The 27,833-nt window shown below is 38.1% G+C and overlaps 1 protein-coding gene across 10 annotated transcripts in view; it reads right to left on the minus strand.

Annotated features, from left to right (window-relative positions):
* The window catches only part of Kif1b (kinesin family member 1B), a 130,233-nt gene that overhangs the window by 85,937 nt on the left and 16,463 nt on the right, over positions 1–27,833 (minus strand). For all 10 annotated transcript variants that reach the window (XM_020186105.2, XM_020186090.2, XM_020186074.2 and 7 more), the window contains exons 2-8: positions 25,321–25,501; positions 11,115–11,191; positions 9,537–9,716; positions 7,848–7,913; positions 3,562–3,740; positions 2,858–2,969; positions 248–325 (exon numbers count right to left, since the gene is read on the minus strand). In XM_020186105.2, coding sequence (XP_020041694.2) covers positions 248–325; positions 2,858–2,969; positions 3,562–3,740; positions 7,848–7,913; positions 9,537–9,716; positions 11,115–11,191; positions 25,321–25,426 — 798 coding nt within the window. In that variant the 5' untranslated portion in view covers positions 25,427–25,501. The remainder of the gene's footprint in view (positions 1–247; positions 326–2,857; positions 2,970–3,561; positions 3,741–7,847; positions 7,914–9,536; positions 9,717–11,114; positions 11,192–25,320; positions 25,502–27,833) is intronic.

Consider the following 27,833-nt stretch of genomic DNA (forward strand, 5'->3'; position numbering starts at 1 on the left):
TACTGAGGAGGCAGAGATCAGGAGGATCAAAGCTAGCCTGGACAAGTAAGTTTGAGAGACCCTGTCTCGAAAATAGGGCTGGTGGAGTGGCTCAAGGTATAGGCCCTGAGTTTAAGCCCCAGTACCCCCCAAAAAAAACAATTGTTCACAAAAATAGGTGATAAACCGAATTTGGACCTCTGGCCGTAGTTTACTGACTCATGGTACAGACCACTGATTGACTGGACCATTCTGGTAAAATACTCACCTTTAATCGAGTTCCCTTGGCACCAGTTGAATCGGCACGCTCACTTCCTGCTAAATCCACCAAGCTGATTTTACTGACCTGGTAGAGAACAGTACCATGGGGGCAATTAAAAAATAAGCAAAGTAGAAGTAGAAAACATTTAGAGGCAGAATTTTTTTAAAGAGTAAAGTATGAAGAAGATTAAAAATATAAGAGTTCTTAAATGTGGCTCAAGAAAAAAAGGCAATATATATCATAGTCAGTTTAAGAGCACAGTAGACTGTGTGCTTGGCATATGCAAGGACCTGGGTTCAATCCCCAATACACACACACACACACACACACACACACACACACACACACTAAAGTGTGCATAAAATTCATAGCAAGTATCTTAATTATCCTGGTTCAAAAGAAATGAGTTGCTATGTATGGTTTGATGTGATTCGTCCCCCAAGGATTTGTATATTGGAAGTTTGGTTCCCACTTGGCAATATTAAGAAGTAGTAGGACCTTTAAGGGGTGGAGTCTAGTAGGAGGTCCGTGGTGGGGAACTGCCCTCCAAAGGGAATAGTAGATCCCTGAGTTAGTTCCTAAGAGAGGGTTGTTAGAAAAGGGCAAAGCTGGCCACTCCCCAGCTTCTTGAGCTTCCAGTCTGGTGATGTGACCTATCCCTTTTACATGTGCTCCTGCTATTGTGATGCCATCGGCCATGAGGTCCTCACCAGAGCCAAGACAATGCTGGGGCTATGCCCTTGAACCTCCAAAACTGTGAGCTAAGTAAACCTCTTTCTTTATAAAGTTACTCGGCCTTGGATATTTCATTATAGTAACAGAAACTTGAATAATTCAAGTTTAGAGTAAACATGACATAGTTTACTACAATACTTATAACAATATATAAAACTCATCAACCTATTAAATAGCATATTACAAACAAAGCTCTGAGCAACCAGAACTCTCCTATACTGTTCGTGGGAGTGTGAAATGGTACAATCACTTTGGAAAAGACTTTGACAGTTTCTTTTTATTGCTGTCTGTTTTTGAGACAGGGTCTTGCTATGTAGCCCATGCAAAGTTAACAAGTCCCTATCTCAAAAACAAAATACAAACAAAAGGGCCAGTGGTGTGGCTCAAGCTAGGGAAGTAAAAAAGAAAAAAAGTAAAAAAGAAAAACAAGAGTTGCCTGGGATGGGGTAGAAGAAGGAACAGATATACAGAGATATATTACAAAGGAATGGGTCAACTTTTTGACAAAATAGAAATTTTTCACTTTTTAGAATATGGTCCTGGTTTCAGATGTGTAAAAATGTCAAAACTGATCATTTTTACATTTTAAATATGTGTACTTTATTATAGATCTCAATACATCAATAAAGTTGTTGTTTTAAAAATAAAGTTTCACGGGCCAAGAGACTGGCTCAAGTGGTAGAGCGCCTGGCTAGTGAGCACAGGCCCTGAGCACAAACCCCAGTACCACCAAAACAACAACAAAGTCAGGAAAGTTTAGACAAAAGTATCCAAAATGGCTTATCAACAAAGCAAGTGACTGGGGGTGTAGTCCAGTGGGATAACACTTGCCTAGCATGCTCCAGACCCTGGGTTGATCCCCAGTACCACCAAAGGGGAGAGAGAGAGAGAGAGAGAGAGAGAGAGAGAGAGAGAAAGAGAGAGAGAGAGAGAGAGACAGAGAAACACAGACAGAGACAGAGTACGTGAGAGAGAGCTATAGGATTAACATATTAATTTTCCTGAGTTGGTATTACAGGAGAAGGGCAATAAGTGCTTTCATACAGAATGTTCCTTGATGTTATGCAGATAAATACTAACTACCAAACAGCATCACCTCTGTTGATGCAAGTTATTTGATCACCTATATAATGAGTATGTTTTTAGCCTGGCATGGTGGTACACATCTGTAATCCCAGCTACTCAGAAGATTGAGGTAGGAGGGTCACAAATTCAAGACCAGCCTAGGCAACTTAGCAGGACCCTACCCCATCTCAGAATAAAATTAAAGACTTGGGATGAAGCTCAGTAATAAAGCACTTGCCTAGCATGCACAGGGCCCTGGGTTTAATCCCCAATACTGAAAAAAAAAAAATTATAGGGCTGTGGGTTCAATCCCAGCACTGCAAATACAAAACAAACAAACAACAACAAAAACAAGTACAGGTATTTAAAGAACATTAATTGTTGTGGTGTTATTTTTTAAGAATGAAACATACTATGCTATCCTGCCTAATAATTTGCTCAAACTTTTAATTCCTCAGTACCATTATGCAATAAAATTATCAATTAATAAATATATCATCATCCCATCAAGAAAAACAGAAGGATATTCTCCCTACAGAACTGCTTAATTTTCTTGCATAGAGGATTTTATAACTATGACACCCCAAATCTCACTTTCTTTTTTCCTTAACTTTATTTTCAATCTTGCTATTTCATTTAAGAACCCATGTTGAAAACTGGTGTGATGTAGAAAAAAAATGACCACAGAGGCTACAAACACCCTCCATTAAATGAAAGAGCATTCTCCTCCCTCCACAAAATGCAGAGGACAGGAAAAGAGGCTTCTCAAAATTCCCACCATTCACAACTCAAGTCTAGACACCAAAGTTCCCCTACCTTCTCAGTAGAAAGGTTGGTCTCACTATCATGTTTCTTCTGGGTGAAAACAATGGTGAAGACAGCATGGGAACGGCTACTTGTTTCATTCATGTTAGTAGCTGCCACTGTCCTAAATAAATATAAAGGTGATCACATGACAAAGAAATTTTTACATAAGAGTTAGCAAGGACAGCAGCTCCACATTATAAGCATAACAATCACAAGCATTAACCTTAAACATATTCATAAGACCGAAAGACTGTCACTTACACAACTGCTCTCTATATTGCCTCATTTGTGAGCCCCATCACTACCCTCTGGCTCTGAAGGCACCCCTTAGAATCATTTTTCATACTCCAGCTAACCCTTTAGAAACCACCAGAGCATTTAATTTTTATTCTTTATTAGGAACTTATTTATTCCAGAATCAATTACTACCATAGCCTCATATAGACATGATGACTAACATCTTACCATGACTTAATTAAAGCCTAGGAGTTAAACACAATCAAAGTTCTAACCTGTTTCAGCAGTGCAGTTTTAAGAGGCGAAAGATACTCTAATATGCTGAAGCCCACAACTTTCCACTTTAGCTAAAAGATCAAGACTCCACAACTGCAGCAACTTTCCTAGCTACAAATGTGGCCAGAACCCCTTAACTATAAACAAAGGACTTCAAAACGTGCCAGAGACCTCCACCATTGCTCTATTTCCTACTATACCTGGCTTTGTTCCCAGCATCCATGAGGTCAGCAATGTCTGTATAGGAAGTAACAGCCAGTTTTGACAGATCCTCCACATAGGGTCCAAGAAGTGGGTGTTCACGTACACGCAAATTACCCTTGTTTTTTGGATTCAGCAAATCTCGTACTCTCTCACAGTAAATTTCCATGTAGCTCACCTAGGAACATATTATTAAAGCTAATTAAAGTACTTAGAAAAATAAATCACATATAGCAAAAAAGGTTTTTAAAAACTTTTATAAAGCCAGGCATGGTGGTACACATCTGTAATCCCATCACTCAGCAGTGACAAAGAACCAAATATTGATACAGTAGGCCTGCCTAGGTTATATATGAGGGACACTATCTCATTAAAAAGAAAAAAACTTATAAAAGCTATGTGACTAGAAAGCAACACAACCTTTACAAAGTAAAATGTCATAGTTTAGGCCTTTTATTCTATAAATAGTATACATAAGTATCACACTGCCTAGGTTAGAACTAGCTTCCAGACTTTCTTAGGAGGGAAAATGAAGTAGAAAATAGGTTATCTCTAGCTGGGCGCCAGTCACACCTGTAATCCTAGCTACTCCAGAGGCAGAGATCGGGAGGATCACCACTTGAGACCAGCCCAGGCAAATAGTTGGCATGTCCCTATCTCAAAAAAATCCAACTCAAACATGGCTGGCAGAGTGGCTCAAGCATTAAAAGCACCTGCCTAGCAAGTAGAGACCCTGAGTGCAAACCCCAGTGTCACCAAAAAAATGAAATAATTCTAATCCCATTAGCAGGATCATTCCTATCATGGTGATAAGTGAATCAGGCTATTGCTTCTTAACCTGAGGCAATTAAATATTACCTATTTAACTCCCCTCCCTCTAATTCCATTCTCACCAAAGAACCATCAGGGTTCCAACAGCACTCTATTCACAGAAAGGTAATATACGAGTCTTGTATATGTGAACATTCTGGTCTGGGTAATATTTATTCTTTGTGGGAAAGTAACAAACCAATATGTTGTTTTCGTAACATTAGACAATTAAGTTTCACTCAAGAGTATGACTCTCACTGGTGGAGTGGCTTAAGTGGTAGAACACCTGCCTAGCAAGTGGGAGGCCCTGAGTTCAAACTCCAGTGCACCAAAAAAAAAAAAAAAAAACAAAAAGAGTACGACTTTTTAATTTAATCTATTTGTTTGTTTATTTATTTATTGCAGTGCTGGGGATCAAACCCAGGGCTTCATGCACGCTAGGAAAGCACTCTACCACTGAGCTACCATCCTCAGCCCAACAGGCTGAGTTTGAAGGATACATTTACAAAGTCACACTTCCAGGCACACAGGCTCTGAAATGCATTAAATCCACCATAGCAGGCCACATTATGATGCATCCCAGGAATCAGCTTCTCCTGTATCACTGAGCTATTCAAGTACACAATAGAAGCTCCTTCAATTTAAAATCTTTACAGATGCATTTTTCAGAGTGCTTAAAATGCACTCTGAAATGTATCTCCATTCCTATTACCTTTTTCTTTCAGTCTCTGATCTGTTTTTCTACTTTCTAAAAAAAAAAATCAGTTAAAAAATTAAGAACCTTGAAAGATAAGTAATCAATTCATCATAAGATTAAAACAATAGGACAAGTACTATTTCTAAGAACAAGTCATCCTAGAAAGTAAGATGGTATTTTAATCATTCCTGTCCACTTAAAACTTGTTCATACAATCCTGAATCCTGAATCTCACCTAAGTGTGAGACTGAGAGAACTCAAATCACCTGAGTGAAGGCTAACATGCTTCATTACTTGTTTTCTACAACACGAATCCATCTAAAGCCATTACCATGTCTTTTGCTTCTATATCAACCATTATAGACCCCACTTGACGAATCCAATTCACTGCACACTACAATCTTTCAGCCACTGCTGTAGTCATTTGGCAGATAACAATGAATGAAACAAAGATACCTGCCCTAGTGAGCTTATGATTCAAGCAATGTTGACTGACAGTGAACAACAAACATAAAAAATATGTAACTTGTGCAGTATGTTAGAACATGGTGAGTGCTACAGGAAAAAGATAAAGAGAAGAAGGCAAAGGGCAACTTAGGAGTGCTGGGGTAGAGGCAAGTTGCATTATTAAACATGGTGATCAAGGGAAGTCTCACTGAGAGAGAGACATGAGCAAGGACTTGAAGGAGGAGTGAAAAGTCAAGAAGATATTCAGAGGAAGGGCTGACGTGTGGCTCAGAGGTAGAGCACTTGCCTGGCATGTGGCAGACTGTAGGTTCAATCTGAACCCTGCAAAAAAATTTAAAATAGAGTTGGGGGTAAAGCTCAGCAGTAAAGCGCTTGCCTATCATATGTGGAGCCCTGAGTTTGATTCCCAGCACTACAAAAATAAAAAATAAATTTAAAATTTTTTTAAATTAAATTACATACAAAAAAAAAAGATAGCTAGGAAGAAGAACAGTTAATGTAAAGACCCTTAGGCAGGAATACTGCTGGTATATTCTAGAAAAGTGTAAAAAAAAAAAAGTCACTATGTCTGGAACAAACAGGGAAAGTAGGAAAGCAGGTCAGGAAATGTGGCAAGGAAGCGGTATCTACTGGGGATCTTTGATCTGCTCCAAACGAGCCTGTGAACGCTGACTAACGTGAAAGAAGACTGTATCTTCTTTTGTGGCCTGTATGTTCAAAAAGGAATAGGTCTAGGCTGAGACAAGATACCTAGAAAATTTACTGCAACACAAAAGTATTCTTAGAGCATATTCCCCTTTGGTGTATGACAGTCATAAAAGTCATTCTTTTTAAAGAATTCTCTAAAATTTAGAAATTTATGTAGTACTTTATCGGTAAAGAAAAAAGTTCAAAGCAATTAAATGGAGCAACTAGATTTGTGTTAAGTCCTATAGAAAATCACAACACATACCAAAAACTAAAAAATAAAATTATTAGAATATGCTTAAAAGGCAGCTCACTTTCTCAGAACAGTAGCCTCATGTTAATACTAAAGTTCAAATACTATGAAACTGAACACCAAAAAAAAGTGTGTGTGTGCGTATAACAGCTTCATAAAACACACACAAGAAAGACAGAATGTTATCCAGGTGTGATAGCACACATCTATAATTTTAACTACTAAGGAAGCAGAGGCAGATTGGTGGTATTTATACACAATGGAATTTTATGCAGCCATGAAGAAGAACGAAATGTTATCATTCGTTGGTAAATGGATGGAATTGGAGAACTTCATTCTGAGTGAGGTTAGCCTGGCCCAAAAGACCAAAAATCACATGTTCTCCCTCATATGTGGACATTAGATCAAGGGCAAATACAACAAAGGGATTGGACTTTGAGCACATGATAAAAGCGAGAGCACACAAGGGAGGGGTGAGGATAGGTAAGACACCTAAAAAACTAGATAGCATTTGTTGCCCTCAACACAGAGAAACTAAAGCAGATACCTTAAAGCAACTGAGGCCAATAGGAGAAGGAGACCAGGAACTAGAGAAAAGGTTAGATCAAAAAGAATTAACCTAGAAGGTAACACACACGCACAGGAAATCAATGTGAGTCAATGCCCTGTATAGCTATGCTTATCTCAACCAGCAGAAACCCTTGTTCCTTCCTATTATTGCTTATACTCTCTCTTCAACAAAATTAGAGATAAGGGCAAAATAGTTTCTGCTGGGTATCGAGGGGGTGGGGGGGAGAGGGAGGGGGGTGAGAGGGGGTAAGGGAAGAGGTGGGGGAAGGGAGGAGAAATGACCCAACCATTGTATGCACATATAAATAAAAAAAAAAACTGTGATTCCCCAAAGGTAAATAGACATGTGGATAATTTACAAGATGGTCAACCACAATAATAATCAAAGAAATTCAAATTTAAACAGAGAAATTACATCTTATCAAATTGGCAGATATTAAAAAGTGAAAATACTAAAACATTTATAAGGGCACAATGGGTGCCTACACCCTTCTGATGGAATTAAAAACTGGTTACACCCTTTCTTTCTACAAGGCTATTTGGCAATCCAAATGTATTATTTAACAACCAAAATGTATACAAAAAGTAAGGACTGAAAACAAGTGCACAGACTTATCAACAGAGACTTAATTGCAACAATATTCATTACAACCAAAACTTAGAAATAGTCCAAAAGTACAAAATTGAGGGAACAGCTAAGTGATCAGCAGCATATCAGCACAGTCATAACTAGAAGTCACTTAAAATGATGGAGGGATGGGAGTACACAGGCCGGCGAATTCAACCACAACCATACTCACCTCTACAGAGTAGGACATCTCTTCGTTACAGTTGTCGTTAATCTTCTCAAAGAGTTCTTCACACAACTACAGACGTATAATGAGAGAAGGCATGAACAGCCCAAATCAGAAGTACTGCGTTATCTACATGTGCTAGACGAGTGAGAGACATGCTTTCTCTTTCTCTCTCCAAATATGCATGCCATCAACCTCAAGGCATGGTTAAGGCTTTCAATGAAATAAAAAAAAAATTTTTGTATACACCCTCCTTATCTAATCTGTATTATCCCTCAGTAAGAGAACCTTGATTTTGTTTCCCTAAGAAGAAAGCCAGATTTAGGGGAAGAAGAGGAAACATGCATCTTACAGAGGCATTGTATCATTGTATCGTTATAGAGGAGTTGTATCATTGGCACACTGAATTTTAGTGAATTCAATTCTTCACACTATACTCAAGTAACTGTGACAACTACTGTCAATATTACTATAGCAATAAAACTATTAAACAATATTCACACATATATTACAGATGTTATATGCAATTTGTTTCATATTATCAATTACTATACATTATAAACTTACACATATATATATAGAATTTATACTATATGGAGTAGGCAAGAATAATTTTGACTCAATAAAAAGTTCCATTTAGGGCTAGAGGCATGGCTCAAAAGTTATATAATCTATAAATAATTATTTGGGGCTGGGAATGTAGCTCAGTGGTAGAGTACTTGCCTAGTATGTGTGAGGCCCTAGGTTAGATTCCCTACAAAAAAAAAAAAAAAATTTTATTGCTGAAGAGGTATTATCTGGTGGTAAAAGTAAAAACACCAGAATTACCTTGCCTGCCCTTGGATCCAGGCTTTGTCATTTACTTTTTTCTTTAGCCTCCTGCATGCTAAGCAACAGTTCTACCACTGTCACACCCTAACCCTGAAACGCTACTTACTGGATCAAGCGATATGTCCTCTGTGTGCCTCAGTTTCCTTGTCTGTAAAGTGAGGGTATAAATGTACCTACCTCTTAAGGGCATACAAGGAAGCTCAGATGAGCTAGTATCTGTAAAGCACTTAGGCCTATGTTTAGCCCACAGTGAATGCTACATAATGATTTCTCTACTTAGTATAATAATTATTGCTACTACTATATACAAAGAAGGACAATCTCTAATTACATGTCTTAATATAGACATTTCTAATAAAATATTTGCTAATATTATGTTCCATTTTTTCTGAAAATGTCCTAATCTTTACTAAGCATTTGAATGATATAACATAATTTTAAATTATACTCTAATAATATAATAGAACATAGAAACAGTAGCATTAGATGCAGAGTAAAAGATCACTTTAAAATTAACCCTAGATGTCATTAATAATGCAAACTACAGCCTTGTTATTAAAAAAATGAAGTTTCTTTTAAATACCTCCTCCATTCCAAAACAAAACATTTAAAGAAGTAACACTAGCCACTCTTAATAAAAAGAAATCTCAGACTCTTCAAAGTTTAAATTGTCAAGTTAAAACAAAGTATCTCTGAATAAGGCAATCAAAAAACAAAACTAAGGGGCGGGAGGTGTAACTTAGTGGTACACACTTATCCATCATGCACAAGACTCTGGGCTCTGAGTTGCCAAATAAAAACACTTGTGAAAGCAATATGAGACTAAAGCAGTGATATAAAGAGGGTTTTGCTGCTTATTTTTACCTGTGGAATGATGCCAGCCTGGCTCTCTTCCTGTTTACCCATCATTGTGTAAGATTTCCCAGCACCAGTCTGCCCATAGGCAAAAATACAGACATTATATCCCTCAAAGGCATGTAAGAGCATTTCCTTCCCGATGTCATTATACACACGATTTTGAGAGGCAAAACAGGGATCTTCAGGCTGCAAAGGTTAAGAGGAAAAGTAAATGGCATTTTATTCTTATTCTTCCCTATCCTTATTTTATCGCTCCCATAACAAACCAAAGTGTTTGAAATAAGAATAGTCACCTAAAATACACTATACATTTTTAAGTCCACTTCTACATATAGTTTGTTTTTTCACTACACACACACAAACACACGTGCACACACACACTCTCATTCACACACAGAGGCACTCTGAAAGTCAGCCACACATAAAATTATCTGGCATAAAATTATCATCGACATGAAATTATCTGGCATGACTGACTACCTTTCACTTTTTTTTTTTTTTTTTTTTTAATGGTACTGGGGCTTGAACTCAGGGTCTACATCTTGAGCTATTTATTCCGCCAGCCCTATTTTGTGATAGGTGTTTTCAAGATAGGGTCTTGAGAACTATTTGCCAGGCTGGCTTTGAACCATGATCCTCCTGATCTCTCCTCTTGTAGGATTACAGAGGTAAGCCACTGGCGCCAGCACCTTTTCCTTTCCATAACCTTATAGTACTACTCTTCCATGTATAAGGCACTCCAAGAAGAGTTTAAGTAGAAAATGGAAATGAACATATAAAAATACTTTGAACTCCCTCCAGCTAGAGTGGCCATTTCCTAATAAGCGTAGCTTTGGTGAAGAAAGCTTCCAATTCTTTCCTTAGACCCTTCCCTTGTCAATTAGGCTTGGTCAATAGTTTGAAACCTTTCTCTCCTCACAAAATAGGGAAAATTAAAGCACATAACAAAGATGGATGATGATGCGGAAACTTGAGCAAATTCAGATTTAGAAACAATCCCTAGAAGGGAATGAGATGGGTTCTGCATGGAGTAAAGGTACCACAAGGACCTAACTCTCCATTTTTTCTTGATGTTGGCAATCTTATGCTTTCTTTGTGGACTTTCAGATGCTTTCAAAATGCTCAAAACCCACAGTATTCTACTAAAATTAAAAAAAAAAAAAAATGTTGAGCCATGGTCATTCCAATCTTCCTGGCCATTCCCTCAAATTTTAATTTACATCTAACAATACATTAAGCACTTCCCTAAAAATTTGGTACTTCCTAAGATCTATAAGGAGAGTAATATTCATAATGAGAATCCTAAGATACTTCTAAATAAATCCTCAAGGGATGCCTAAATCAGACTAAATTAGGTTCAGTATAAATTCAGTGTAAACTAAATCAGCTATATATATGTATGTATGTTGTATATAAACCTTCCATTAACCAAAGTATTTTTTAAAGAACATATTTTGTTCTTCAGATAGTATTCCTTGTATCAAAACAATGAACTCATGCTAGACTACACTTACAAAATGAGAACTGGACCTGCTCAGGGTAAGGCGAAAAACAAATGAAAGGAAAGGGAGGCAGGAGACTCACCGAGGTGTGAGACCAGTAAGAGTAGTCGAAGCTGAAGGACTTTGGTGCTTCCTTTGGGTTCTTTGGGTTAATAATACCTAAAGGATGAAGACATTTAATTCTATTAATCCTTCAGTTACAAGTTCTTTACTTGAACATGATGTTACACTGTATGTTCAAAACATCCAAACCATACCATTGAATCTCAATAGGACAATCAAAAAACAAAAATATCACATTTTTAAGAAACAATTTACATACGGAACTTGGACAATATTCACTGGGAGTTACCAGCATTCAGAACACAGCCTGGTATACAGTAGGTCTTCAGTAAATATTCTGTGACTGAATGCTTATCCTCCTTAGTTAACAACCAAAATTTAGAAATAAGTTATGTTACTATTTGAAGGCACCTCATAAAGCTTGAAATATTTCAACACATCAGAAATAAAAAGTAGAAAAGAACGTCTGGTAATGAAGCATTCCTTGCAAAGATATTCTTATTTCTGAAATTCAGTTGATAATAATGAATATATAAAGTTATTATGTATATATGTATATCCATGCATTATGTGTTTAGATAGAATCACAGAGCACTAATAAATCATTTGTAGAATATAATATAGAGCAAAATTATTTTTATTTGAAAAACATGAAGTCTCACTGCCCATCCTGAAAGTGATTTGTCACGTAATTATTCTAGTTACACTATACTTTAGGGACTAACTAAATGATAAAGCTTAATCTCTTCCTTTCTCATACACACAAAGCTTTAGCTCCTCATATTTCACATGGAACAGTATCTTTCTAACATGTGGTCATGAAATCTCCTCAAAGACTGGACATTTCAACCAATCCACTTCTCTAAGCCAGGGCCACATCTCAGGCTATCAGTGAGATCAGGATTAAAAAGTAAATCTGTCTTGGGCAGCTGCTGTTTAGGACACAAATAGCAACAGTTGCTATGGTATTTAGTTCTCTCTCTTGCTGGATTCCACTGGGTACAGCCACACACTTATATTCCAACCTAAAATGCTGACAGACTACTAATAAGGCTCCCACTGTTCACAATCATGTGACGAGGGAACAGTTCTAGAAAGAGCATCTCCCTAGACACAATAGCCACCAAAAGGTGCAACATACGAGACTAAGTAACAGTCAACATTCACAGAGCAGTTACTCCAAGCCCTGAGAACCTTCTGCTTATCAACCTCTTTAATCCTCCCAACCACTCAATGAGGCAAATGTTTTGTCATCCCCATTTTACAGATGAAGAAACCATCATGGAGAGAGGTTAAGTAACTTCCCCAAGGCTATAAAGCTATATAGGATTTGAACTCCAGAGCTTACACTCTTAGCCAGGACAGCATCATTTAAATATTTATTCTCTACACACAGATTGCCAAGTCAAAAGGCAGGAAGGCACTTTTCATGCATATGAATATATGTATGAATAGTTACATGTTTATTGCTACCCCCTAAAACCACATTGTTTAAAACTCTCTTTATCCATCTAAAATTTCCCAGTTTTAACTATAAGGATTATATACCACACAAACTCTACCAAGAAAAAAGGAAACTAGTTCCCTACTGCATGAGCCAGATTTCAGGTTTCAGTGGCTCAGCAATGACCTATGACGAGATGCAGAGCACACATGCCCTCTGAAGAAGTCTCCACCACTCAAAAACATGGTGAAAATAAACACTTCTAAACTCCCTCTAGAAAATTTGCTATTATAAAACTTTTAAGCCATATTTCATTCAGTCATTTAGCTACCAGTTCTGCCAAGAACAACTTGAGAAGGACCTAATTCGCAGACCTTACTCTTTGGTTGACCTTTCTTTAGAAAAGAAAATGAAAAGTGACACCAATGAGTTCATTTGATTCGAATGGAATCCTTTTCCTCTTCTTCAGCATTCCTTTCTCCCAGATCACCAAAGCTTCTGACACTAATACTTTTTCCTAAAAACCAACTTTTTCTGTTTTTTTTTTTTTTTTCCTGTGTTGGAGTTCAAACCTAGGGCCTTGTACATGCTGGGCAAGCATTCTACTACTGTGCTTCAGCCCTAAATCCAACCTGCTGTCTCTATCAACAACAAACACTATTTATCAATAGATAAATAAAAACACAATTTTCAAAAGATTTTTATAGGGCTGGGGATGTAGCTCAGTGGAAGAGCACTTGCCTGGCATATGCAAGGCCCTGAGCTCAATCTCCAATGACACACACACACACACACACACACACACACACACACACACACACACACACATGCAAGCTCTTTATGTAATACTTCTGACAAACAAGATTAAATTTACGAATAGTTAAAAATTTTCAATTTCCAAATGAAAGATGTAAGACACTTCAGAACAAAGCAAAAATTCAACAGTGCTATTACCTCTTTGAGGAGGGAGAATTAGCAGGGGCTTCAGAAGGCATTGGTAAGGGATGGTGGAATGGCTGCAGTGGTAGAGCACCTGCCTAGAAAGTTTGAGGTCCTTAGGTCCTGAGTTCAAAGCCCAGCACCCACCAAAAAAAAAAAAAAGACATCCAGAAGGCATTGGTAATTTCTACTTAAGTTCTTTACAGGGGTCTGTAGAGTTATTTCATTCTTTATGTTTACACATAGATTATCTTGACTATATGAAATATTTCCATATATACTTTTTTTTCAGTTTTTTGAGGCAGGTACTCATAACCCACGTTGATCTCAAACCTGCAATCCTTTTGGTTATAGCATCCTAATAACATTTTTTTTAAATCCTAGAACTTGCAAATTAAAAAAGATTCTTCATGTGGGAATAAAATGTCAATGATGTTACTTGGGCTCGTCAAGTAACCTCTAAAACCCATAAGCACCACTATTACTTCCATGGATGATGAGCTAGTATTCAAATGTACCAAAGGATTTTTCCTCTGTATTAATAATAGTTGAACTCTTAATCATTACTTTAAATCAATTAAGAAATAGGAAGTTTCTGTTTGGCATGGTGGGTGCACACCTGTTATATCAGCACTCAAGTGGCTAAGGCAGGAAGATCTTGAGTTCAAGCCAGCATGAGATATATAGAGAGAACTATCTCAAAAAAAAAAATAGGGGGAAGAATAAACCTAGAAAATATTTCTAGAAGACAAACATTTTTTAGGATTTTACCAATGGAGGAAGTAATCTGACCTAGTATCAAATACTATCCTTGATCCATCTATAACTTGCATACATAATAAACTCTAATAAACCTCAATTTTCTTATGTGTAAAATGGGTTTGGTAATAGTGCCTAAATTTATTGAATAGTTGTGAGGATTAACGGCTAACCCATGTCAAGTTTTAGCTCAGAGTCTAACACAAGGTAAATGTTTAAATATTATGTCATTTGGCAACGGTATATCATAGCCCAGACCTGAAGATATCCACTGAGAACAAGTCCCTGCCCTCATGGAGCTTAATTTCTAATGAAGAAGTCAGATCACTAAGAGAAAGTATAAAGTTAAACAATAAAGCAGAGCCAAGAGATTAAAAAAAAAATAACAGTGGAGGTGAAATAAAGAGATAAAAAATAATTGTTTAACCAGAGGGCTAAACAATGAGAGATAGGAACTTAGATAGCCAGCCAAAGGCCAAATCCAGGGGGACAAGACCCCAAGTTTAATTCTGAAAAATGGTAAGAGCTAACAAATGGCTTTAATTAAGCAGAAGGGCGGCATGCTCTGATCCACATTTCCAAAACATGACTGACTAGTGATAGCAACAAGGGCAGAAGCAAAGAGACATCAAGCTATCATACTGAATTGCTCTTGAGTAAAAGTGGTAAAAATTGGACTCAGTCTATATTGTGAAGACAAAGACAGTAAGACTTACTGAGGAGTTACATGTGGTCTGTGAAAAAAGGAAAAAGACAAAAATGACTCTAATTTTTTTTTTTCAGTACTGAGGCTCAAACCTAGAACATCATGCATGCCAGGCAAACACTCAACCACTGAGCTATATCCCGAGCCCCAATATTTTTGGTTTGAGCAACAAAAAGAATGGGTAAGAATGAATAGAGGAGCCAGTTTGGGTGGACAGGGAGGGAAAACAAGAGTTTTGTTTAGGACATGTTGATCTTGAGACACTTCTTTGGCCTTCAAGCAGAGTTAGGTCTAGAGTACTACATAGAGGCCCAGGTCAAAGAAATGAATTTGAAGTTACCATGCCAAGAACATTTAAAGCCTTGGGATAAGATGAAATAACCAAGAGATCTTTTTTCTCTGGAGACAGAGAAATGAGGACAAAGACCAGCATGGGTGAGGGAAAACTGAGAATGTCCTGGAAGGAAGGCAGCTAAAGAACATTGGGTACTGGCAGCGAGGAGACAGAAACGGTTCAAGGAACAGCCAAGCTATACTGCCTACCATTATTGCAGTAATGGTTATTATAACCATCTTCAGGACTCCCCAGGGAATGAGCTGTCTCCTGATTTCCCCAATCCCTCACTCTCTCACCCACTCCTCTAAGCCTTGACTCAGTCACCACCCAGATCATGTCTGGTTTCGAAGCAGCTTTTCTGAACCCTCCTTCATAAATGTGAAAGGCAGCCGCACCATTTAAGACCTGAATGCGTCTTTTCCCAAGTCAAGGGGAAAATGACCCCTTGTTCATCCTCTCCAGGATTCAAACTTTTTTTTTTTTTTTTTTTTTTTTGGACTGGGGTTTAAACTCAGGGCTTTGCACTTGCAAAGCAGGTGCTCTACTGCCTGAGCCACACCTCCAGTCCAACTTCAAACTTTTTATGCTTCATGCTGTACCCAACATTGGTAACCTTAAGGAGCCAGAGAAAACCAGGTGCAAGTGGCTCACGCCTGTAATCCTAGCTACTCAGAAGGCAAAGAGATCAGGAGGATCACAATTCGAAGCCAGTCCAGGCAAATAGTTCATGAGACCCTATCTTGAAAAAACCCATCACAAAAAAGGGTTAGTGGAGTGGTTCAAGGTATAGGCCCTAAGTTCAAGCCTCAGTACTGCAAAAAAAAAAAAAAAAAATAGAGCCAGAAAAGTACAGGACAGTGTCCTTATTGTAAAAGGCTGACTCTGATCCACAATAAACATAAACACCTTTAACATAATGATCACAAAATGTTTCAAAGGTCTTAAGTTTATTATGAACCACAGCTGACCATGTTCTCTTTCTTGGAGTCACTCTGAGTCAAAATTAGCCTCACAATGTCTGTTAAATCCCCCAATTTTGCCCTCTTTTCTTTTTGTCTCTTTCCCAGCTTTGTTACTGCAGCATACAGATACAGAACTGATGTTTTCACTACTGAATCCTAGAAAATAAGGCAGTCAAAACAAGATTTGTATTTAAAAGCCTTTTTATTCTCCAGAATAAATTTGTTTATCGAATATCTCAAAGTCTCTAATGTAGTAATTATACTGTTGTTGGCAAACTACTAGGATTTTGCCTGCAACTATAATTAACTTATCAGCATGGCAACACTGTAACTTTATATTAACTTTTCTTTCAAAGCATGTTTGAAGCTTGTTAAAAATCCCAGTGATGGCCCAGGCATAGTGGTACAGGCCTGTTATCTCTATCCTGGGGAGAATGAGGCAAAAGGATTGTGAGTTCAAGGCCTATCTGAGCCACATAGGGAGAGAGTCCCTGCCTAAAAAAAATAAAAAAAAAAAAAATCCCAGTGACATCTTCAGTACAGCCTTCCTCTTCCAAAAGCCTCCTATATCAAAAATTAAGAAAAATGGTAAAATCAAAACCCTTCTGGAGTCTCCTCATAATAACATACTTTTGGAAATATAGTAAAGAGATATAAAGACTATTATAAAGTTCTTATTATTTAAAATAACAAACTTAGATTCTTAATCTCATAAAATAGACATAAATGTGTTCACCATATACTCGATCCCAGAGTACCAAAAAATATACAATAAGAAAAAAGCCTACAACTCTTCAATATCACTGTGTGATCACTGTCATAGAAAGTGTGCTAGTTAGGGCTGGAGGTATGACTCAAGTGGTAGAGCACCTGCTTAGCAAGCACTGAGAAAGCCCTGAGTTCAAACCCCAATGCCGCAAAAACAAACTATGAAAATATGCTAGTTATATTTTTAAAATTCTCAAAGCCAGGCATGGTGATGCATGCCTATAATCCCCACACCCAGTAGGGTGAGGAAGGAGGATCCTGAGTTCGAGGTCAGGTTAGGCTACACTGTGAGAACCTGTCTCAAAAAAAAAGTCTGAATTGACAATTATGGCCTCCCTTTTTTTATGATTTCCTTACAGCAAGAAGAGACATCAAGGCTAGGGATATGACTCAGTAGTACAGCACTCAGGTAGAATGTGGAAAGTCCTGGGTTCAATCCCCAGCAGAGAGGGAGAAGCACAGAGGAATTCAGAGAGAGAGAGAGAGAGAGAGAGAGAGATTTTGACCTAGAGGATAGAGATGGCTCAAGCAAGCACAAGGCTCTGAGTTCAAACCCCAGTATTGCCACATTAATTAATTAGCTAATTAATTAATTAATTTTAACTTAACAGTGGAATTCAAGTTTAGATCAAGTAAGACACAATCGGTATTACTGCACAGTAACCTCTTTTGAGAGGTGATACACAGAGAACAAGACTGAGAGCTCTGGGGTCAGACAGCCAAGGTCATTTTCTAGTTCCCGCAATTCTGATGTGTGACCCTCCATGCTTTCTGTGAAATAAGGACAATTAGAGTACCTACCACAGGACTGCTATGAGCACTGGTTGAACCAGAACCTGTAGATGCCTAAGGATGTCTAGCAAAGTGTTTATTGTTGTTGTTAATTAGTAATCATGGTGTTTTTCCCCAATAAAAGGCAATTTTAAAAGTATAAAGGTTTTTGTTTTTCCCTTCACCCATTTTGCCTCCTCAAATTTATTCACAGTGAAAGGAATTCTCTGGTATGAGACCAGAACAATGTCTGGAGAAACAATAAGTGTAGTTAAATCATTTCCTCATTGTATTGCTTCTGCTAATTCTGGTCCTTTAGTTCTCTGTTTTGCCAAAACAAAAGGCTTCTCAGAGCTTCCAACCTTTCCCCTCCCATGCCTCATTATTCAGATGCCCCTCCACAGCACTTTCCTAACAGGCACAAACTACTTTATATATATATTTCTAAGACAAGACTGAAAATGCTCTGAAAGTGTGGTAGCCTTGCAGCCTATGCTTACTGAATAACAAAACCCCAAATTCTTATATCTTATCCCCACCATTTATCTGCACACAGTCTTCATCCCTAAACAATACAACTAAGGACACTCTTCAGCCTATTACAATACACATTCCTTGATAGATCAAAAATTAAATTTATGAATGTCTACTTTTACTAACACAGCACAGGAAGCTTTCACAGTCCTTTTCACAGTAACTGTTCTCCAGACTTTGCTAGCTCTCATTAAAACACTTCCCACTTCACTGGGCAACTACCAAAAGCAATCCATATCAGGTTATTATTGGCATGGACTTTTAAAAGTGAGCTCCAAACATCTCTTGGAAGTTAGTATAAGACATTAAATTTTAAAACAAAAACAAAAACACTGGAAACATTAAGAAGAATTTAGATTTTAATCAAGGCAACCTCAAACAATGAGAGCAATAAGAGGCAAGCAGCAGAGACTGGTCTCCTGTAAGATTTTATCCAATTGTCTGTCTCAGCTGCTTTGGTAGGGGGGAAGGGGAGAAGCATAGTTTTTGGTGAGCAGCATTAATGCGTACAACAGCAATTTCTGTGACAGTAATGTAGCCTTCTCTGCATGTTTGCAATCATGGATGCTCAGACCTACTGTACGTAGGGTAGAGGTAAAATTGAGTGACTTTAGAGAACTGAACTCTCCCTGTCTTGAGCATCACGAAGCTGCCATTTCCTCAATGGCAGTCTCCCTGGAATCATAGAAAGTCTACTGTATAATATAATAAAAAGCAGTTCCAAATACATATTAGAAAAGGCCCCCTCCAATTTATGACAGATTCAATTATTTCTGCTTTTAAATATATATTCCAACTGAAATAATTTAGGTACCAAAATTAACCACAAAAAAATATATTTTTCAGGCCGGGCACCCGCGGCTCATGCCTGTAATCCTAGCTATCAGGAGGCAGAGATCAGGAGCATCATGGTTCAAAGCCAGCCCCCACAAATAGTTCGCTAGACCCTATCTTGAAAAAAAAAAAAACCTTCACAAAAATAGGGCTGGTGGAGGTGGAGTGGCTCAACGTGAGGGCCCTGAGTTCAAGCCCCAGTACCACAAAAGAACCACATTTTTCTCAAATAGTATATTTCATTTGATCCCCAGCCTACCCCACTAACCCTGGGATAGTAGGCTGAGCAGCATCAACTTTTACTTATTTTTTGGGGGGCTGGAGGGTGTGCTGGAGACTGACTCTGTGCCTTACAAATGCCGGAAGTGCTCCATGAGGTAGAGCACTTTCCTGGCAGGTGTAAAGCCCTGAGTTCAAACCCCAGTACCACCAAAATATAAAAAAAAAGTTGAACACTGGTTCTACCACTGACTTACATACCACAGCCCAACATCTCCACTTAATTAATGAAGAAACTAAGGTTCGCGTCCGATAAACAATCCCTTTCACAGTAACTGCTCTCTGGACTTAAGTAAATAAATAAAACACAGTACAAAAGTATAATAGGCTGAATTAAGTACATATTATGTACCTACCGAAATCAAGTTATATTTCATTTTTTTGGTGTAGGGGGTGGGGTGCAGGTGGGGTGCTGGGGATTAAGCTTGGCTTCACACATGCTAAGCATGCACTCTACCACTGAGCTACACTCCCAGCCCTGAAGTCATATTCTTGTGGGGTTTTTGTTGTTGCTATTGTTTTTGATGGTACTAGGGTTTGAGTCAGGGCCCTAAGCATGACAGGCAGTTGTTCTACCACATGAGTAGATACCACTTGAGTAGCCTCCTCACTTGAGGGAGGCTGAGATCAGGAAGAACGCAGTTCAAGGCCAGCCTAAGTAAATAGTTCTTGAGACCCCATTTCCAAAATAATCAGAGTAAAGTGGACTAGAGGTGTGGCTTAAGCGGTAGAGCACCTGCTTTGCAAGCATGAAGCCCTGAGTTCAAACCCCAGTCCTACCAAAAAAAAAGAATGAGCCAATGGGGCTGGGTATGTAATTTAGTAGTAAAGTGCTTGCCTGGAGTATATAAGGCCCTGGGTTTCATCCCCAACACCACACACACATACACACAAAAAAATAGCATACTGCCTATTCTAATTTGCTGAGAAATAGATGAAGGTAATTGTGGAATAACTCTATTCCTGAAAAACTACCTACAGTATTTTCCTAATATAAAGAAAATAAAGCAAGGCCCAGCGCCTGTGGCTCCCGCCTGCAATCCTAGCTGCTCGGGAGGCAGAGATCAGTAAAATCATGGTTCAAAGCCAGCCCCCACAAATAATTTGCTAGACCCTATCTCAAAAAAAAACCTTCATAAAAAAGGGCTGGTGGAGTGGCTCAAGGTGTAGGCCCTCAGTTCAAACCCCAGTCCGCAAAAAAAAAAAAATAATAGCAAGATACAGAAAGCAACTACTGCTGCAAAATGGCAGTCAAATCAAAAGAAACTTCTTTTGTTCATCAAAGTGACCAAAAGATGCATCCTCCTCAAAATTCAGTGTTATAAATACTAGCTCCATAGCAGGAATGTGTGAAAAACCATAAGATGTGAAAGAAAAAAAAAAAAAGAAGTGGTTTCCACACAAATATACCATTGAGTTTTGTTCACATAACCAACCAATGCTTTACTAACAAACATCAGTTATTTTTATTTCTGGAATCAAGCAGATCAGCAGAAGCAGAAGAGTTTATGCTTGTAACTTACCCAAGTTTCCTTCTACTACATACAAAAATGTTTTGCTTGCTATGATACACCTAAGTATGCAAATGTAAGCAAGAAATAATCCTAATATCTTGTCTACAAGAGAGCACAATCTAATACCCTTCTTTATGAACATAATGCTATCCCAGTAGAAAAAACAATACACCTTAGTAAGCTGCCACAGCAAAGTCATAAAATACTAAGTAAAACTGTCAGATATACAAGAAAAGACAAAGTATGTCTTGAGTATAAGAGAAAGGAAGGCAAAGATTGCTTTAAAACCTGACGGGCAAAAGAAGGGTCAAGATGGGAAAAGTCCTCAGCAAAGTCAGTGACCAACAGGTCAGTATCAAAGAAGGGTGTCCCCAACCCATACTGTAGAGGAACTGTTTAGTCAGTTACAACCAAACCTCCCTCACAGTTCAGGACTGGGATCAGGACCAGGACCTGGACCTTCCCTTTGTTGACACAAATGCTGACTAAATGCAGCATCATGCCAGGAACCAGTGGCTCATGCCTGTAATCCTAGCTACTTACTTAGAAGGCTGAGATCGGGAGGATCACAGTTCAAGGCCAGTCTGGGGAAAACAGTTCATGAAAAGAGACCTCATCTCTAAAATAACCAGAGCAAAATGGACTGGAGATATGGCTCAAATGGTAGAGCTCCTGCCTAGCTAGCAAGCATGAAGCCCTGAATTTAAACCTCAGTCTCACAATAAATAAATAAATAAATAAATAAATAAATAAATAAATAAATGCAGCATCCTTTCAAAACCACCTTTATGCTCACTCCCTTGCCAACACACACACACACACACACACACACAGACGCACACACACACAAACCTTACTGGTATAGCTCCAAAACCACAAGAAAACTGCTGCATTTAAAATTTTTAAAAGCTTTTCACTACAGTCTACTGAACCCTTCATCCTATGCTGTATAAACTTCTTTATCTTGTTGTTTACCTTTGAGAGTCATTTAATCAGCATAGACATATGACTTTATTTTTAAAGTAAAGATTCCTGGGGCTAGGGATGTAGCTCAGTGGCAGAGCACTTGCCTAGCATGCATAAAGCCTTGGGTCTGATTCCCAGTAACACACATGCAGAAAATAACTAACTAAATAAATAAATATTCATTCCTCTCTTTGGGAAAGGAGGAGTGGAAACATGGCTAAAAAGCTTCAGAACAAGCTGGCTGTGGTGAGGCCTTCTGCCTTGGATATGAGCTCTTCCTATGCCTTGGTATGGACAGGCATGGGTACACAACACCTGTGTTTACAAAATTAATTAAGATTATACTAGAAAAAGCATACAAATGTAAAGGCATTCCTTTCTAATTTCTTCCTTCCTAAATCTTTGGTTCATGCCCCTCCAGCATCCCAAATTATCAGCTGTGGACATGAAATAATTCTCTGTGCCAGCTGTGATATGCATCTTTCACTTCGAAATGTACATGTGAAGGAAAAAGTCTTCAAAAATACAATGTAAGCAATAAACAGGAAAAAATCAGGAATACTTCTATCCCCCTAAGTTTGAGCATTGGAAAAAAAAAAGACCCAGCGCAAACAAAGACTGATAAATAAGTGAGTGAGATTTATCAAAGACACACACAAAATCCTATCAAAGACAAAGCAAAACATCACAATCCAATCACCCAACAGTTTATTTCACATCCTGAATGAAAACCTCTTATACCTGCTTCCTGGTTTTTTTGTGGGATTTATGTAGGTTCAGTGTCTCCAGATGTGTACATATAACCTAACCATACATGGAAGCAGTTAAACCATTAACTGCACCATTTTCCTTTTTACAAAGTAATGAAACAATAAAAATGCTTCCAAGTGGGAGAAACTTGGAATATAAAGCGATATCATTAACAAAGCCATTTGTATGTGCTCAGAACTCCAAAATGTCAAGGCAGTAAGGCAGTAACATTTATCTGTGCCATGGAAAATTATTTCTTCTGAGACCAGAAAGTACTTAAATAAAACAGCTACTACTCAATTTTTAGATTTTGCATATTCCCTAAAGTATTCTTTATATTTCTCTACTTTTTCATAAGAGACCTTCTGGCAGGAACATTCCAATCTATCAATGTGCAGTCAGCTACAATCCATGGGAGCAGTGGCCAGGCCGGCTTGTAGCAGAGTAGTCTTCTAATGCAGCTCACACATGTGGCTACAGCATATTCATTTCATTTCTTCCATCAATGGTATGTTCAAAATGCACGCTCTCCCCCAATCTAAGCCCAATGATATTTTAAAAAAACAAAAAAAGTCTTATACTTTCTAAACATAGCACAAATGCCTCACTTAAAATCTCACTTAAAATTATTAGAATTACACATTTGTCAAACTAAGAAACTGCCATATAAAATCGAAAATAGAAATTAAAAAAGATGTAAAAAATAGACAAGGTCAGAAATTCTAGAGGTAAGTTGTTCATATGATAAATAAAATGTTGTCATACAACGAAATGCTTGCTTTCTAAGAATAGACACCCTGAGAAGGACTCAAATCCTTCAAGCCACAACAAAGTAAGTATTTAGTTAAAAAATTAGCTCTAAATCTTCCATGACTAACTCATCTAATAAAGATTTTTTTCAGTAAACTAATGTTAATTTCAAAAGTCACAAATGGGGCTGGCAGAGTGGCTCAAGTGGTTACAGCACCAGCCTAGCAAGCATGAGGCCCTGAGTTCAAACCCTAGTACCATCAAAAAAAAAAAAAAAAAAAAAGGCACAAATTTCTCCTTAAAATTTTATGTTCAGGCCAGGCACCAGTAAAATCCCAGCTATTCAGGAGGCAGAGATCAGGAAGATTGCAGTTTGAAGCCAACCCAGGCAAATCTTTCAAGACCCTCTCTTGAAAAACACCCATCACAAAAAAAGGCTGGGGGAGTGGCTCAAAGTATAGGCCCTGAGTTCAAGCCCCAGTACCACACAAAAAGAAGAAAAATTTTATGTTCAGAGAGGCAATATATTATAGCCAGTTGGTCAGCAGTACCTTTATCTAGTTCTAACATTACTACTAACAAGTTCTAATAAGCTACAATTCTGAAATTTTTCCAAGTATAGTGGGTATTTAATGTAAATCCTACTCATTCCTCAAGGTCCAGCTTCAACATCATTTCATTAACGAATCCTCTTGTCTGCCCTTTCCCAAACTCACATTTTCACTTTTGTTTTTGTGTTTTGGGGCTGAGTTTTGTTTGCTTGCTTGTTTTGAGACAGGGTCTCACTAAGTAGGCTAGCCTCAAACTCACAATCCTTCTGCCTCCCACTTGCTGGGCACAGGCAAATACCACACAGTTTACTCTATATCCATTATATCCATTAAGTTACATGCATGGTTCAACTCAAGCATCATAAGGCAAAAGGGTAAGTTTTAAGGCTATCTTAGCAAATCAAGTGCTATTTAAAATTAAAAAAGAAAAGCCAGCTGGGTGCAATGGCTCATGCCTGTAACTCCAAGTACTTCAGAAGTGGAGACTGGGAGCATCACGATTGAAGCTTGCTGGGCCAAAAAGTTAGTGAGATCTCCATCTCAATCAATAAGCCAACCTGGTCACTGGTCGTGGCTCATGCCTGTAGTCCTAAGTATTTGGGAGGCTGAAATGAGGAAGGTTATGGTTTGAGGCCAGCCTGGGCAAATAGTTAATGAGACCCCACCTCCAAAAATAACCAGAACAAAATGGACTAGAAATGTGGCTCAAGCAGTGAGCTCCTGCTTTTGCAAGCATGAACCCTTGAGTTTGAATCCCAGTTCCACCAAAAAAAAAAAAAAAAAAAAGAAATCAATAAGCTGGGCATGGTAGTGTCCACCTATGACCCCAGTTACATAGGAGGCCAGCAGTAGGAGGATCAAGGATCAAGGTTTAGGCTGGCCCCAAGCAAAAACTGGAGACTCTATCTGAAAAATAACTAAAGCAAAAATGGCTGGGAGCATGGGTCAAGTGGCAGAGTGCCTGCCTCGCAAGAACAAAGCCCTAATTCAAACCTCAGTACTGCCAAAAAAGAAAGAAAAAGAATGAATCTTGGGGCCTTAATAGGTATCTTCACTTCAGAATTCAGTAAAAATCAGTGCTTACACCCTTACTGTCACTAAGCTGTCAAAACTTAATAAGAATTAACACAAGTTAAATTAGTTCAGTTATTCAGGATTTCCCAGTTGTAAAGTATAAAATAAGCAGTCCAAATTTAAGTACTACAGCAAACATCTCAGAGGGGAAAATATTTAATGGATCATTCAGAATGACAGTCGTAAGTGTGAGTACACACTTTCACTTATTCTGATCACATCAAGGAGAGAAGAGTGGGAGGGAGGAAAGGAAGGTGAAGTATAATAAGAAAACAACGTGCACTCACTGGTCGAGTTGCCTTGCATCTGAATGATGCACTTGGACTCCTTGCTGGTCTCCCGAGAATTGAAGGGCCTCACTCGGACAGCCACCTTCACTGAGGCTCCCGACATTCTGATGTCCTTGTTATATATGTGCAGTCCAGAAAGAAAGAATCAAATCTTCTTTTGAAGTTATGTTCAATTTCCCTTTAAAAAGAAAAACATTCCACACAAGGTATTCAGAAGATAAAGGAAACAGTCTAACTTAAGCATGACAGCTACTATCATGGTTCTATTTCTGTTTCCATTTCTAAAAACCTCATTCCTTGCTCCCCTGCAAATCTTATATTTCAAATAGTAAATTATCAAATATTAAAGATTGAAATTTGTTTTCCTATTTCATTATCTCTTTCTCACCTAAAACGCTCCTTAATTAATTTTTACAATAAAAACAACCAAAAACCCCTGTAAAATAACAGGCATCTATCTTGTTCTCTGTGTTTCTGGATCAAATTCCAGTAATACATGAAAAATACAAAATATTTATTTGCTGAGGAAATTCCTTAAACAGGTAACTTTCTACCTATAAACTTTTTTTTTTTTTTTTTTGCGGTACTGGGTTTTTTGTTTTTTGTTGGTTCTGGGGGTTGAACTCAGAACCTCCCACCTGTTAGGCAGGCGCTTTACCAATTGAGTCATACTTCCAGCCCTTCTAAACCATTTGTTACCTTTCTTTAAAGAAATACATTGTGGGGGGAGGAATGACCCAAACAATGTATGTGCAAATGAATAAATAAATTTAAAAAAGAAAAAAGAAATGCATTGGGCAAGCACAAAGTACTGAGTTCAAACCTCAGTGCCACCAAAAAGAGGAAGGAAAGAAAGAGAAAGAGAGAGAGAGAGAAAGAAAGAGATAGAGAAAGAGAGAGAGAGAGAAGAAGGAAGGAAGGAAGGAAGGAAGGAAGGAAGGAAGGAAGGAAGGAAGGAAGGAAGGGAGGGAGGGAGGGAAGAAATGCATTGATTTGGACTAGATGTATGGCTCAAGGGGTAGAACACATGCCTAGCAAGTGTAAGGCCTTGACTTCAACACCCAGTACTAACAAAAAAAAAAGAAAGAAAGAAAGAGAGAAGGAGAGAAATGCACTAAGCTTTCTATACTCTATAGCTTGAAACACTTGTTATAGCCAAGGGCAGGTATAAGTTCTAGCTGGCTCCTATGCAGCAACAGCTTCCTTAACTTTGAAAATACCTGGCATACGAATCTCATTTGACCCTCCCAACTACACTGCACTAAAACAGAGATGGCTCCCAAAGGCCCAGGTCCTATCCTCAGATGTGCCAGTGATTCATGAGAGAGTCTTATCAGTACATTTCACTACTGCAAGATGCCATATGAAAAATGTCAACATTTTCAGTGGAATAGTTTCTTTCCCAACAGAACAAAGCCAACTCCATTTCACAGGGTGGGGAAAAACAGATAAGTAATTTCCACAAGAAATGAAAGATCTCTCTAACCAAGAAGAAATCTACAGTGTATTCATCACGAAAACATTCAAGAAAAGCCAAACAAAAGAAAAAGCTAAAAAACAGAAAAGAAGTTTTATGAATCCAATTACCAAGGAACCCAACACAACTTAAATCTGACCAACTTTCATCACAGAATTAGAGATTAGAAATGCTAACTTCCAGCACCACAACAAAAAAAGGCAAAAAAATCCAACAAAACAAAACCGTAAAAGTTATTCTCTCCCTCATTATCCTCTCTTATTTTCTTAATACCATTACCACTATTTCACGCTCTGGCTTTTCGAGACATCTTCTCTCTGTCCCACCACACCAGGTTGTTCAGAGAACTGTCTTGTGTGCTTCCACTACAACAGCACCTGGAGCATGAGCTCCGTCTCTGTTGACAGAATGAATTAATGAATTTTATTTCCCAGTTGTGAGAATTACCTGTATAAGTCCTTTGTTTGGTTTGCTGATTTTTTTTTCAAATGATCAAAATACTTTCAATATTAATCTTTTTACAAATGCTTTTTCCCCAGTGTTTCCCATTAAATTGAGAGTGCTTTATTTAGATACTAAATATCTTGATCACATTTATCAAATGAAAGCTTAGAATTATTAACTCTCCTAATTAATACTGCATGTCTTAAATTCTCTGGTTGAGTACTAAGCCACAAAAGAGTGAATGAAGCAGTTAGAAAAAGCAAGATATAAAAAGTGTTGGTTGGGGATGTAGCTCAGTGGTAGAATACTTGCCTAACATGTGCAAGGCCAGGGCTAGAGGCATAGCAAGCATAGCAAGCATGAGGCCCTGAGTTCAAACCTCATACTTGCAAAAAAAAAAAAAAAAACAAAGGTTCAAGGTCAGCCTGGACAACTTATCAAGATGCTGTCTCAAAATAAAAAAGGGCTGGGAGATGTAGTTCAGTGGTTCTGAGTTCAATTCCTAACACTACAAAAAGAGAAACAGAAAAACACCACATTTTAACCCAGGGAGCCTGGAATGCTCTATCCTCCTGCCTCAGTCTCCTGA

The sequence above is a fragment of the Castor canadensis genome, chromosome 7, assembly GCF_047511655.1.
Source record: "Castor canadensis chromosome 7, mCasCan1.hap1v2, whole genome shotgun sequence".
Taxonomy (NCBI): domain Eukaryota; kingdom Metazoa; phylum Chordata; class Mammalia; order Rodentia; family Castoridae; genus Castor; species Castor canadensis.